Source organism: Sinohyriopsis cumingii, chromosome 18, assembly GCF_028554795.1.
Source record: "Sinohyriopsis cumingii isolate HCF-2022 chromosome 18, ASM2855479v2, whole genome shotgun sequence".
Taxonomy (NCBI): domain Eukaryota; kingdom Metazoa; phylum Mollusca; class Bivalvia; order Unionida; family Unionidae; genus Sinohyriopsis; species Sinohyriopsis cumingii.
This window is the reverse complement of record NC_142978.1, coordinates 15,651,736-15,665,400: the sequence shown is the minus strand read 5'-3', so window position 1 is coordinate 15,665,400 and position 13,665 is coordinate 15,651,736. Positions and strand designations below refer to the sequence as shown.

General features: G+C 36.3%; 1 protein-coding gene across 3 annotated transcripts in view; it reads left to right on the top strand.

Moving 5' to 3' along the window:
* The window catches only part of LOC149776139 (uncharacterized), a 332,110-nt gene that overhangs the window by 75,050 nt on the left and 243,395 nt on the right, over nt 1-13,665 (top strand). For all 3 annotated transcript variants that reach the window (XM_089942420.1, XM_089942418.1, XM_089942419.1), the window contains exon 2: nt 10,787-10,906. In XM_089942420.1, coding sequence (XP_089798546.1) covers nt 10,790-10,906 — 117 coding nt within the window. In that variant the 5' untranslated portion in view covers nt 10,787-10,789. The remainder of the gene's footprint in view (nt 1-10,786; nt 10,907-13,665) is intronic.

The window sequence follows — 13,665 nt, the reverse complement described above, 5'->3', positions numbered from 1 at the left end:
ACTCTGACACTTCTTGGTCTGCGAAAAGAATCGTGTAGTATCATTTTATTTAATTATTGTTTATCTAACTGAATTTGCTAGCAAATTTAATTATTAGTCGCTGTGGTAACCGTCTGCGAGTTCATCAATGAGCCCCCGGTAGATGCTGATATCCATGATGCCACGCTGAAATAGTCTCTGACAGATATCTGCGGCTTCATTTATAATTTCCGGAGAATTGTTTCCGGCACGTCTTCCTCCGATGAGAACTTCCAACCGTGATACATCATCGATGATATTATTAGGGCAGGCAATAAAACCGGATCCTAAACCCTCCCCTGTTGATGGTACAATTCTTGGGGATAAAATGTCTTGAGGCAAACTTTCAGAAGATGTTGTTAAGCTAATTATCGGCGACCTAGTTTGTTTGAATTTTTGGCCCCGCGGACTTCCTTCAGATGCAGCCTCGTATTCACTTAACGGAGTTAGGTCAGGATCTATTGCTCTTCGCCGTGAAGGATATTGTTGTCGTTCTGTGTGTTGCAACGGTGATTTTTCTTCTTGAGGTTGCGATGGTGGAATTTCAAGTTTACGTATAGCATCTACAAGTCTATCGTATTTTGTATCGTCCCTGCTGATTTGTTTTTTATTTTCACGTATACGATACGAATATTTGATAAAATTATCATCTGTCATAGAACCGTGTTCTGGGTTTAAAGACACATCTCTTCTAATCAATCCTAACAGTATTGTCTCAGGTAATTTCTCTTCTGGTACATTTTTAAGAAGTTCAATATAATCCGGCGTAAATCTTTTGGCGGGGTCAGTAATTCTCCCTGTTACTCGCTTACCAGCAGGTACTGACACAACAACTTCATCGGGTGGAGGCGGGGGTTTAAGTCCAGCTGAAATATCCTGTAAAATTTTCCTTTGCTCTATTAAAGCCTCTTTGGTAACAGCTGCGGATTTTTCAGTAGCTTTGGTCACGGGTTTAAATAATTCCTCCGTAGTCTCTGCAAAGCCTTCCCGTGCTTGCTGTCTTAGTTGTAATTTTTGTCTGACACTATCACGGACAGGAAGAAATTTCTGAATTGCTTCGAGACGTTCTCGAGCTAATCTAGTCGTATGTGCTTCTCCAATATTTGCCATTATTTATTTGTCAATGATTTAATTCCGCTAACATAAAAATGTTTTTCCTTGGAAACTCATTTCCCAGAGCAGCAGAGGGGATGGACCCGACCCATGGATTTTTCAATAACGACCCCGCCACGGAAACTGTTTCAGATTTATTGAAGTAACCCAAGTTGTCAGTGCAAACTCAACGAGTTTGTCCCTGGAAACTCTTCGAGTTTTCGGGGGACATTTTTTTTTGTCCTGTATTCTGAATAGAAGGGTTTATTTCGTCGAAATAAGCCCTCTATCGAGGAATAGTTTCCTGGAGGGGTTTATTGTGCAAAAAGTTTCGGTCTGTACAGCCCCTCTGCTGCTGACCCTGATCTGCAGGTGTATTATGCTGCATCAGATCAGGATCTTTGCTGTTTGCATTTCGACTCAACTTATAAGCAAGTATATATGGTGCTGATCATGGCATATTTTTATTTCATAGATGATGTAGGAAATGGTTTTTCCTTCCCTTAAAGGGTTCAACTGATATTTCAGCCTCTACCATCCCTGTGCTGACTACACTCACTGGGTGTCAAGAGAGCTTATCGGTCCCTCACTGAGAGAGTCCTTTTATTAATGAGAATTAGAGCCCATGGAGTTAGGGCTATCACCACTTCTTGGGCTTATCTGAATCGTTCATCTTTGAATGAGATTATAATGGATGCACTTAGTGATTATATATGACTGTCTCCTCTTTTGTCCTTATCAAACCTTAACTAAGGTCTTTTCTCTATGGGTCAGATGATTAGGACACAAACTGTGACCCAACCAACAGCTATTTAACACAATTGGAGGCTTCTCCTTAAGGTGAGGAATTAATTGTGTACCTGTTGAGGTAATCAACCTCTCTCCTTACTGACAAATTCAGCTGAAAAGTGGTTCCAGTTGATGTACTACTAAAAAAAAATTTTTTTTTTTTGGTAGGTGGAGGGAGGGGTAAAACAAATTTTAATGATGCAATACATACATATCACTATTGGGTGCCATCCTCCCATCTCAATCTGATATCATTCTGTAGTCAAGGTCCTACAATAGAATGAAGAGATGCTGTTGTGCATGGGCTTGTGATGTGGAGTTAGATGGAGGTGTTTCTATTGTGGAAGGGGTTAGCTAAACAATAGTGACAGATACTTATTAAATAATTAAAATTAGTGTTATCACACACATACTTTTATCACCATTTCCAAAACAAAATTATGTAGAGTTATCACCCCTATTTGATTTAAATCTTTGCTCTTCTGTTGCCATTGGCATCCATATTGTACAGATACATTTCTGGTTGTAAGAGGAAGCAGTGTGCCTGAAGGAAATTGGAGGTGTTACCTCCCATCTGCTGGAGTGGTTTAGTCACCTCTGGTTCCTAGCTGTATTTTACATTAGCAGTTGCTGTGGAACTCTTACATTCACACATGTTGTTTTTTTCAGTGACATTTTTATTGTAGTGAAATGATAATTATCACCAGTCCAAATGCACGTAAACCTGTCACTGTCACCATCATTTAATCTTTCAAGCATATATTTTAAAATGTATTGATCCTCACATATCATGGCCTTATACATAGATGTGTGTGTGTGTGTGTGTGTTTGTGTGTGTAAATATATATATATATATATATATATATATATATATATATATATATATATATATATATATATATATATATTGTGTTAACTTTTATGGATATAGATTGTACGTTTCATTTAGAATAAAATATATATAAAATATATTACATAGCTAATTTTTTCCATTGTGCGATTGTATTATAAGATTAGGTCATTTTGTTTGATAAACATGTTTATGTGACCTTTAGATCTTGTTGACAAATTTGATGGGATTTGAGTGCAGGTCATTGGTTTCCCCCTTTGGAAAACCAGGTCACATAATTTCTGACTGGATGGCTGTTAAAGGACCTGAGCTTGTTGGCAAGTTAGAATGATTTGAAATGAAATTATGACCCTCATCCTGGTTCTGAAATTGTCTTTGTTTTTGTATAAGGTAGTGAGTAACATAATTAATTATTCCTATCTTCATCATCAGTATTAGTAGAATCAACTCTAGCAGTGCTCAGTTATAATTTGAGAGGATTTATTTCAATTATTCATTGGAATTCGTAGGTGCTTATAACTATGAATAAGTAACTATTTTTGAATTACTGTGAATTCATTTAACTCATTCAGCCCCAGCACTGTTATCAGTATCACTGCTGCTATGCCCCATCAGCACTAAGCTGTGACTAGCTGCTTGTGCCCCAGAGAGTTTTTACCTGTTTGGAAATCTTTTTAAACAACATGCACATGCATTTACTCTTACCTTAATTTCTCTTATGTCCAATAAAAATCCATGAAATTTTCACCAATTATGAATTTGTCTACACAGTGATGTATTTTTTTCCCTATTTGTCTAAGTCTTTCACAACTTATTTATACACTATTTCCAAAATTATGTGCAACATTTTTAGAAATACGTCATCAGCCCTATCATCATCGCTATCAGCATCCTCTTCTTCTGACGATTCAAACTTCTATGTCCGAATCAAAATCTCACAAAATATTCAACTGTTGAACATGCTCAATATTTACAAGATTAAACCCAAGGAACTCCTCATTTTTGCTCTCATCGTCATCAAAAATCACTCTTACGCCCACCATCATTTACGATTTTTCGTGAACAGAACATGTGTAGTGAAACTGCGTTCAGTTAGTAACCCTTGGCTTCTGAACAATTCAAATTTGCACAAACGAAAGTAAAATCATTTCTGATTGGTTTAATATTGGTCTGATTCTTGGTAAAACCTCATTTGTAACCAATCAGAGACATTGTATCTAACACGCATTCACCACGACTGGAGACAGGATCAGACATTGAATGCAGTAAACAAACCGCGACTACAGGTGGGATCGGCCATTGAATGCAGAAACCGGACCATGCATACAGACGGGATCATGGCCAAATGAGTTAAAGACATTTTGGATGATATCATTTGATACATCAAGACTGTTAGCACATCAAACTACTCCAGGCTATTGGCACATCTACACAATAGATTGAACTTCATTCACAGCACCACCGGAACTCATTTTGAATACTCTATACTTTTGGACTTGTGATAGAACTATTTAGGATTTCATTTACAACACTGTAAATTATTTTTTAATTTTTCACTTTGTTTTTGGGGGAAGTGAATTATTTATTGAATTTTACAAAACATGTTGGTTTAGTTGTAACAGACTATATTGCAGCCTGAAGGCTGTTTTAACCCCAGAATTGTCTAAACCTTAGTACATTGTCTTTGCACACACAAACACACACACACACACACACCACACACACACTGATGGCAATGTGTATGATTTTTAATAGTAATTACTTATCCTGCTGCTATTGCATAGCTACCTTATTTGCATGCAGAAAACTCAGTTCGTTCAGTGTGAACACATCCTCCCACAGAGTGGGGAAAGTCTGTATGAATTTTGATCTGCAACTATATGAGTACTTTGACGTGTAATTGCCTTTCACTCTGTAATATTAGCACGATTACCGTAGTTTTGTAAAATGGGGTGTAAGGTTGCTCATATCAAAGCAAACTACAACTCACATTTTACGGTATTAACATAATTTTCGAAGCATTATTTCTGAAACTTCATTATTATATTTTGGATTTATCATTAAAGTTCATTGCAGTGGTGCCCATGATTTGAATCCAAGGGATGTAGTTCATTCAGTGCATTCAAACCTACAGTGTACATGCCATGGTGCCATTATGTAAATATGCTTACTAGCCTAATTGCGAGTGTCAAATCAAACCCTGTTATTGTTAATTGTTGTCATCCTGGGATAATATTTTAATGAGTTAGGTATTTACAATTTCAAGGCAAAATAAAAACATAATTACTAATGCACTGATATAAAAAGTCAAATGCATCTTGTGATGTCGTCTCAGACTTATGGGTCATCTTTTTTGCGGGTCCTGCACTCTTTATTGTTCATACCTATTCAGCTTGGGGGATCAAACTGAATGATTCAAAGCATCTTGTCTGACTCCAAAATGAATGATTCAAGGCATCTAGTCTGACTCCAAAATGAATGATTTAAGGCATCTAGACTCTAGTCTGACTCCAAAATGAATGATTCAAGGTGTCTAGACTCTTGTCTGACTCCAAAATGAATGATTCAAGGCAACTAGTCTAACTCCAAAATGGACGATTCAAGGCATCTAGTCTGACTTCAAAATGAATGATTCAAGGCATCTAGTCTAACTCCAAAATGAATGATTCAAAGCATCAAGTCTAACTCCAAAATGGACGATTCAAGGCATCTAGTCTGACTTCAAATGGAATGATTCAAGGCATTTAGTCTAACTCCAAAATGAATGATTCAAAGCATCAAGTCTGACTTCAGAATGAATGATTCAAGGCATCTAGTCTGACTCCAAAATGAATGATTCAAGGCATCTAGACTCCAGTCTGACTCCAAAATGAATGATTCAAGGCATCTAGTCTGACTCCAGAATGAATGATTAAAGGCATCTAGTCTAACTCCAAAATGAACAATTCAAGGCATCTTGTCTGACAACAAAATGCATGATTCAAGTCATCTAGTGTGACTCCAAAATGAATGATTCAAGGCATCTAGTCTGACTTCAAATTGAATGATTCAAGGCATCTAGTCTAACTCCAAAATGAATGATTCAAGGCATCTAGTCTGACTTCAAATTGAATGATTCAAGGCATCTAGTCTAACTCCAAAATGAATGATTCAAGGCATCTAGACTCTAGTCCAAATCCAAAATGAATGATTCAAGGCATCTAGTATGTCTTCAAATGAATGATTTAAGGCATCTAGTCTGACTCCAAATGACTGATTCAAGGCATCTATGTAGTCTGACTCCAAAATGAATAATTCAAGGCATCTAGTCTGATTGCAAAATGAATAATTCAAAGCATCTAGTTAACTCCAGAATGAATGATTCAAGGCATCTAGTCTGATTCCAAAATGAATGATTCAAAGCATTGTCTGACTCCAAAATGAATGATTCAAGGCATCTAGTCTGACTTCAAATTGAATGATTCAAGGCATCTAGTCTAACTCCAAAATGAATGATTTAAAGCAACAAGTCTGACTTCAGAATGAATGATTCAAGGCATCTAGTCTGACTCCATAATGAATGATTCAAGGCATCTAGACTCTAATCTGACTCCAAAATGAATGATTCAAGGCGTCTAGTCTGACTCCAAAATGAATGATTAAAGGCATCTAGTCTAACTCCAAAATGAACAATTCAAGGCATCTTGTCTGACTTCAAATTGAATGATTCAAGGCATCTAGTCTAACTCCAAAACGAATGATTCAAGGCATCTAGTCTGACTCCAAATGACTGATTCAAGGCATCTAACTAGTCTGACTCCAAAATGAATGATTCAAGGCATCTAGTCTGATTGCAAAATGAATGATTCAAGGCATCTAGTTAACTCCAGAATGAATGATTCAAGGCATCTAGTCTGATTCCAAAATGATTGATTCAAAGCATTGTCTGACTCCAAAATGAATGATTCAAGGCATCTAGTCTGACTTCAAATTGAATGATTCAAGGCATTTAGTCTAACTCCAAAATGAATGATTCAAAGCATCAAGTCTAACTTCAGAATGAATGATTCAAGGCATCTATTCTGACTCCATAATGAATGATTCAAGGCATCTAGACTCTAATCTGACTCCAAAATGAATGATTCAAGGCATCTAGTCTGACTCCAAAATGAATGATTAAAGGCATCTAGTCTAACTCCAAAATGAACAATTCAAGGCATCTTGTCTGACTTCAAATTGAATGATTCAAGGCATCTAGGCTAACTCCAAAACGAATGATTCAAGGCATCTAGTCTGACTCCAAATGACTGATTCAAGGCATCTAACTAGTCTGACTCCAAAATGAATGATTCAAGGCATCTAGTCTGATTGCAAAATGAATGATTCAAGGCATCTAGTTAACTCCAGAATGAATGATTCAAGGCATCTTGTCTGATTCCAAAATGAATGATTCAAAGCATTGTCTGACTCCAAAATGAATGATTCAAAGCATCTAGTCTGACTTCAAAATGAATGATTCAAAGCATCTATGGTAGTCTGACTCCAATATGACAGACTCAAAACATCTGATGCTTGAAAATTGAATATTTATTGCTGAAATTGATAAATCCATCATGTAAGTGACTGTGGTAAAGATACCTTTTAAATTTCTTTAGTAGATGAGAAATGGGTATGGGTTATGGTGATCCTGTTTTTTTCCTTCTAAATAACAGACTAGGTAGGGGCCATTGGGCCCACTTTTTCCATTTTCGGAATATGCAAAATTAACTTGATAAAGCTTGGGAGATAGTTTACATAGGGTGTGTTTTTTCTTTAGGGCAGCCAGTTGAAATTGTCAATTGTCAAGTTGTGCATGTCAGATAAGTATCTTATTCAAGGGATATAGTTAATGCAAACTTTGCTGCTCCCCCTCCCCCCACATTAGTCACTTTAGTGCCCCATTTGTCTTTGATGAGGGATATATTTAAATCTGGATACAACATTTATGTAGCTGACAGAAAATTCTTAATGGATAAGTGTTGCCTGCTAGTAGTTCAGATGAGAGTACCATACTGGGGGTGCGTGAATTGTGATTGAAGAAGAAAAAAAAGTTGTGCTTACTAGAGTTACATATGTGTTAGAATTGTAGTTGGGACTAATTTAGCAGTGAGAGTAATGGGAGGCCAAGTTTTAGGTCTTAACAGAGCTATATCTATTTGAGCATTAGAATTGTAGATTGGAGTAATTTCGCTGTGTAGTGGTAGGCTAACTTGTAGGTCTTCTTGCCTATGGCATACAGCAATGTCTGTGGTTACTACTATCTGATTACTTTAGAGGTCAAGAAGAATTTTTTAAAATCAAAATAGAAAACAACTTTTTCACATATGTTTTTTGTATGCATTAGGAGTGAAATTTGAATGTGTTGTATATATTGAAATGTCTGGCAACTTCTCAACCAAGAAATATATTGCAGCAGTGAGAAAAAATAAAATAAGGGAGACAGGTTGTAACTGAATGTAAGAGAGAGATTAATTTTTTATTTACATTTTGTTCAGAAATTGATGAATTTGGAAAAAATATTGAGTTTAATTTTAAAATCTTAGGCACTCTCTACTGGCTGGTTGAATTCATTATCTTTTTCCTACTAAGTGTTTTGTTTATTAAAAACAAACTGAAAGAGTTTTATTTTCTTAACTAAGTGTGCCCCATGTTCAACATTTTAATCATTTGATGGAGAGACAACAGGTATTTCTTCTCATATGGTTAAAGTCATATCGGACAATTCATCCTGTATTTGCATTATGATTCACTGTAGAGAAAAATGGGGTATAATCGTATATTAAAAACTGGTGTGACAAGACTCATATACTCTATGTATTCACTCATAATTCAAGTTGAACTGCAAACTGCAAAATGCATTATGCTTTGGCAGATCTGGGTCTTTGCAGGTTGTACGGAGTGATCAGTTAAACAAACCACATGGACCCTGATCTACTGTTGCGTTATTTGATGGTATATCAGAGTCTGTTATTTTTGCAATTGGACTCAACTTAAAAGCAGGTAAATATGGTTAATATTTGCAAGATTTCCCAAAAATTGCTAACAGTTGGCTTCATATATATTCCATAATAAATGCTTAATTTATTTGTTGACATTTTACACTTTGCCCTTAAGAAACAATTATGAGACTGGGAGGAATACTTTTAATTTCATTTTTTTGTAAAAAGTGGGAGGTCTGACAGATTTCTGACCTGTTTATCTCTTGGGTCTGACTGGAAAAATCGCAGGTCCTGCATCTCAGACCACAGACAAGGAAAACTCAATGTGCATCTAAGCTTGACAGTTTGAATCTGTTGTAGACAGGGAAACCTCAATGTACATCTAAGCTTGATGGTTTGAATCTGTTGTAGACAGGGAAACCTCAATGTACATCTAAGCTTGACGGTTTGAATCTATTGTAGACAGGGAAACCTCAGTGTACATCTAAGTTTGACCGTTTGAATCTGTTGTAGACAGGGAAACCTCAGTGTACGTCTAAGCTTGACCGTTTGAATCTATTGTAGACAGGGAAACATCAGTGTCTGAGTGTGATCTTCATTAAACACAGTTATCAGCTTATTTAGATTGAACATGATTTGTTGACATTTTGAATCAGAGGAAATGAATAAAAAGGTAAGAAAATTGATAAAACAGTGCTCCTTGAATTGTCGCTTCTGATTTTAGCTGGTAACTTAATAGGGTTCTTTAATGAAAATGTGAACAAATCTATTTTGAGCCACCCCTTTAAAATGTCTTGTGTATTTGTATCGACATTATAAAATCCATATCAGACTAAAGAAGGATGTCTTTGAAACAAATAAGATCAATTTGTTTGAATCAGATTATTGTTAGTTTCCTTTCAGAGCATGCAGTTTGGTTTAAAACTGCCATGTTTATGTAGATGCAGAAGCCCCGCTATGCACTAGATGCAGAAGCCCCGCTATGCACTAGATGCAGAAGCCCCGCTATGCACTAGATGCAGAAGCCCCGCTATGCACTAGATGCAGAAGCCCTGCTATGCACTAGATGCAGAAGCCCCGCTATGCACTAGATGCAGAAGCCCCGCTATGCACTAGATGCAGATCAGGACACGATATTGTCATTGAATATAGATTATTGTTACTACATTGCTTTTGTTTTGCTTTTTACTATATGACAGATGATAATACTATTCTCTTATTATACTATTCTTATGTGTTGCATGAAGGTACAAAGGACAGAACAGTATTGTTGGGCACAACATTCTATTTGCCTGATGCACCGTTGTACGATCATGGTAAATTCGACAGTTGAGAAAGGAAGTTACCTTTTACTTCAATAAATAAAAACAGCCCCAAAATGCTTTTTATGTCTACACATAACTCAGTAATGGGTGTTTTCTTTTAAATTGCCTCACATTGGTTCCCTAACCCTTCCAAAGAAACAAAATCATGTATTTCATTTTGGGCATTTTAAAGCCTTCCATTAGGGTGATGAGCGGTATGATTGGTCCATTATTATGATGATTATACTTACAGAAGTTCAGTCTTCAGTTTAAAGCCTTCCATTAGGGTGATGAGCAGTATGATTGGTCCATTATGATTATACTTACAGAAGTTCAATCTTCACTTTTCATTTATATTCGTCATTTCTGTTTGTTTGAATGACTGAACTGTTCTTACTTGAACTGAAGGATTGCAAACATTGTCATTGTCAATAATTTTAATTAATTAATTTTCTGTGGTTGTGGTTTCCAATGAATAGTAAATACATAGGTTTCAAGGAGTATACTTTGGTTACTGTGTGAATCATTTACAAGCTTTGTGTAGCATTTTAGTAAAATGGGGAGGTTCATAAAATTTTTGGCTCTGCATCTTGACCTTTCATATGGATGATTCCTTTCAGTTTAATACACTTGACAAGTAGGGGTGAAACCTTTTACCAATGCATTGATAATTTTGCCATTTTGATGTACATATTGATACAAATTTTGAAAAATAGATACTAAGTGATACTTATAAAAATTGAATCTTCAGAGCTCATGTATGTTTATTATTTCAGTCAATGGAGGAGGAGGAGTACAATACCAGTAGTGAGGTTGAGCCTGACAGCGATCATGAAGACCAGGATGCAGAAAACGAGCTTGGTAATTGGCTGTTGCAGCTTGAAACACTGCAGATGGTGAGTACAGTAAGAACACTTTGGGACATTTGTTTTTTGCAGCTTGAAAACTGGTAATGCAACTCTGGAAGTTTTTCTACTATATCAGAGTATACTTTAAATTACAAATTTGTCAAGGAAACTATAACTGCAAATATAGTTTGCTACAGATATGCATGTAAGTTGATATGACATTGATTTTAAGGTCAGAGACCTTAACTCCATTTTTTTTAAAACCCATAACTGGTTGTCAGCATGAATGGACTTCTATCAAATCCAGCTTGTGGATATATATTTGATTGCTGACTTGAATAATGCCACTTAAATAGGTTATGTTTTCCTACCCACCCACTCCACCCCAGAGCAAACTTAGCATGTGGGTATATCATGGAGTTGCATGAGACAAAATGTTCTGTTCATAAAATCAGGTATAATGTCTGTGGCCATGACACATGACATTTAATTTTGTTGTATATTTACAAGAATATCTGTAATGATGTTCCCTCTTAGTAAAGAAGGGTGGTTAATTAGATTTGGTTGTCAAAATGACCGCCCTCGATTTTATTGCCCGGTGTAGGTGGATAGATAGAACATCAACAGACAACTGAGCGTAACTATTGAGAAGAAATAAGACAATACGAGACCCTTTAGACAAGAGAATAACAATTTAATCAATGACATAAACTAATAGTGTCAGATTCAATTCAAGCAGATTTACGTTTACAGAATTTCAATAGCAGTATTCTATTATTGATTCATTTCATCATGATAACGAGAGAAGTGAAACGAGCACAATATCCATGCCTGATTTGCATCACCTAGCATTTCTTCCCGTCTTCGTCTCCATCTATCCCCACCTTCACGTGTACATGTTTGATCTTTCTTGATCCTTCTATCATAACCGCTCAATCTCTTATCCATACTTCTGTCTTTCGGACTGTACCAGACTGTTCCAGAGAGCTGTTTCCCTTAATGCTGTCATTTCCAAGAAAATGTGTGCCCTAGTACTAAAGGCCTGTCTTTGCCCACAAGACAGCCACTTGGTCCCCTTACTTGTCTTAACGAGGATCAACTACTTTTTAATTTTCCCCAGAGTCAGACGAGTGTTGCTCCTCTTACAGGAAAATCTCGGACTGAGGAAATTCTCCAGTCGTTACTTTAAATTCAACATTTCTTCCAGTGTTTACACCTTAAGTGAAACTGACCAATCATAATCAGCCATTCCTAATTTTTTTCCCCCAGGATAATTATCTCTTTCGTCAGATTTTGACGGCCTAGAATCTGAGAAATATGACACATGCCAACTTCCTTTTGTTAAATGACTATTCGACATGGTGTTCCCATTAGGCGGATATGGTTGGCATCTTAATGTTTACTTTCCCAGGGACCACTCCTGTGGCCTAGTGGTTAGAGAGTCTGCCTCGGATGCGGGAGGTTGTGGGTTAGATCACTGGCTGAGTCATACCAAAGACTTACAAAAATGGTACTAACAGCTACCTCGCTTGGCGCTCAGTATTAAGAGGTTAGTGTTAGGACTGGTTGGCCTGGTGTCAGGATAATGTGACTGGGTGGAATATCATGCTGCATGTCTGCAGCATGATACCTCAGTACTAGATATCACTATAAACTGTCACACTGCAGACATCTTAGCAATATGACTGAAAAATTGTTAAAGCTACATTAAAAATCCAAATCACACACACACACACACACACACACACTTTCCCAGGACAGCTTTGCGATGCCCAGGTCAATTCTAAATTAGCCGTAGATGCTGGCCTCCCCCTCACCTACAAATGTACCAACTGACATGGGTAAAGGTCGAAGTGACCCTTCACATAAAACCTTGCTGGCTTGACTGTACTAAAATTTTTAATGTTCAGTCTATTTTAATGTTTAGTACTTATTCAAAATTCGACAAATTAGACATTCTTCCGTCAGATTTTGACAGCCTAGAATTGTAAGTCTTTGGAATGACTCTGCTGGGGATCAAGCCCACAATTTTAATTGTTTTTCCTGATTTCAAAAATTAATTATTTTAGTATTCTTATGGACTTGATCCACAAAGCATTTTGAAACTCTCATAGTTTACACTGGAATAAATGATAAGTGTTCCATATGAAAAGAAAATTGAGGATTTAATGAAGCTGATAGTGTGTGGGGCTAATATCCTGTGTGACCTTGTTGCATTTACAGGTCATAGCTCAAAGAAAAAATGTATATATCATGATTCCATATTACAGCATTCTCTCTCTCTTAATAAGAATTTTGGAAATGTTTTAAAATCGTCAAGGAATGTTATTTATGTGCAGTGTTGATGCACAAATGATTAAATACACAAGGAATATTCAGATTTGATGACATCTTTAAACTTCACCCATTAAATGTATCCTCATAAGAAAGATTACCCTTTATGGTTTATTCTATGTGCATTTGTGGGATTCACATCACGATCAATTTTAAACCAAAATTTTTAAGATCAGCTAAGTGTGCAAAAATTGTGCAATCCTATTTTGAAGCCTCTTCAATTAAATATGTCTTGTATTTTAGTTTCCCACTTTTTCGTTATATGGATTTGAAATTTTCCCGTTAACAGTTAATTTTTAGAATAGACTCAGTCTTGAAGAAAGGGAAGTAATTCTGCAGCAAATTGGTTAGTGGATTTCTAACATGCTTCGTTTAGCATAAAAGATAATTCATACCAAAGAAAAAGTTTTAATAAAAGCTGTGGAAAATCAAATGACATTGTGTTCTTCCAGACCAAATTGTAAGGAAAATTT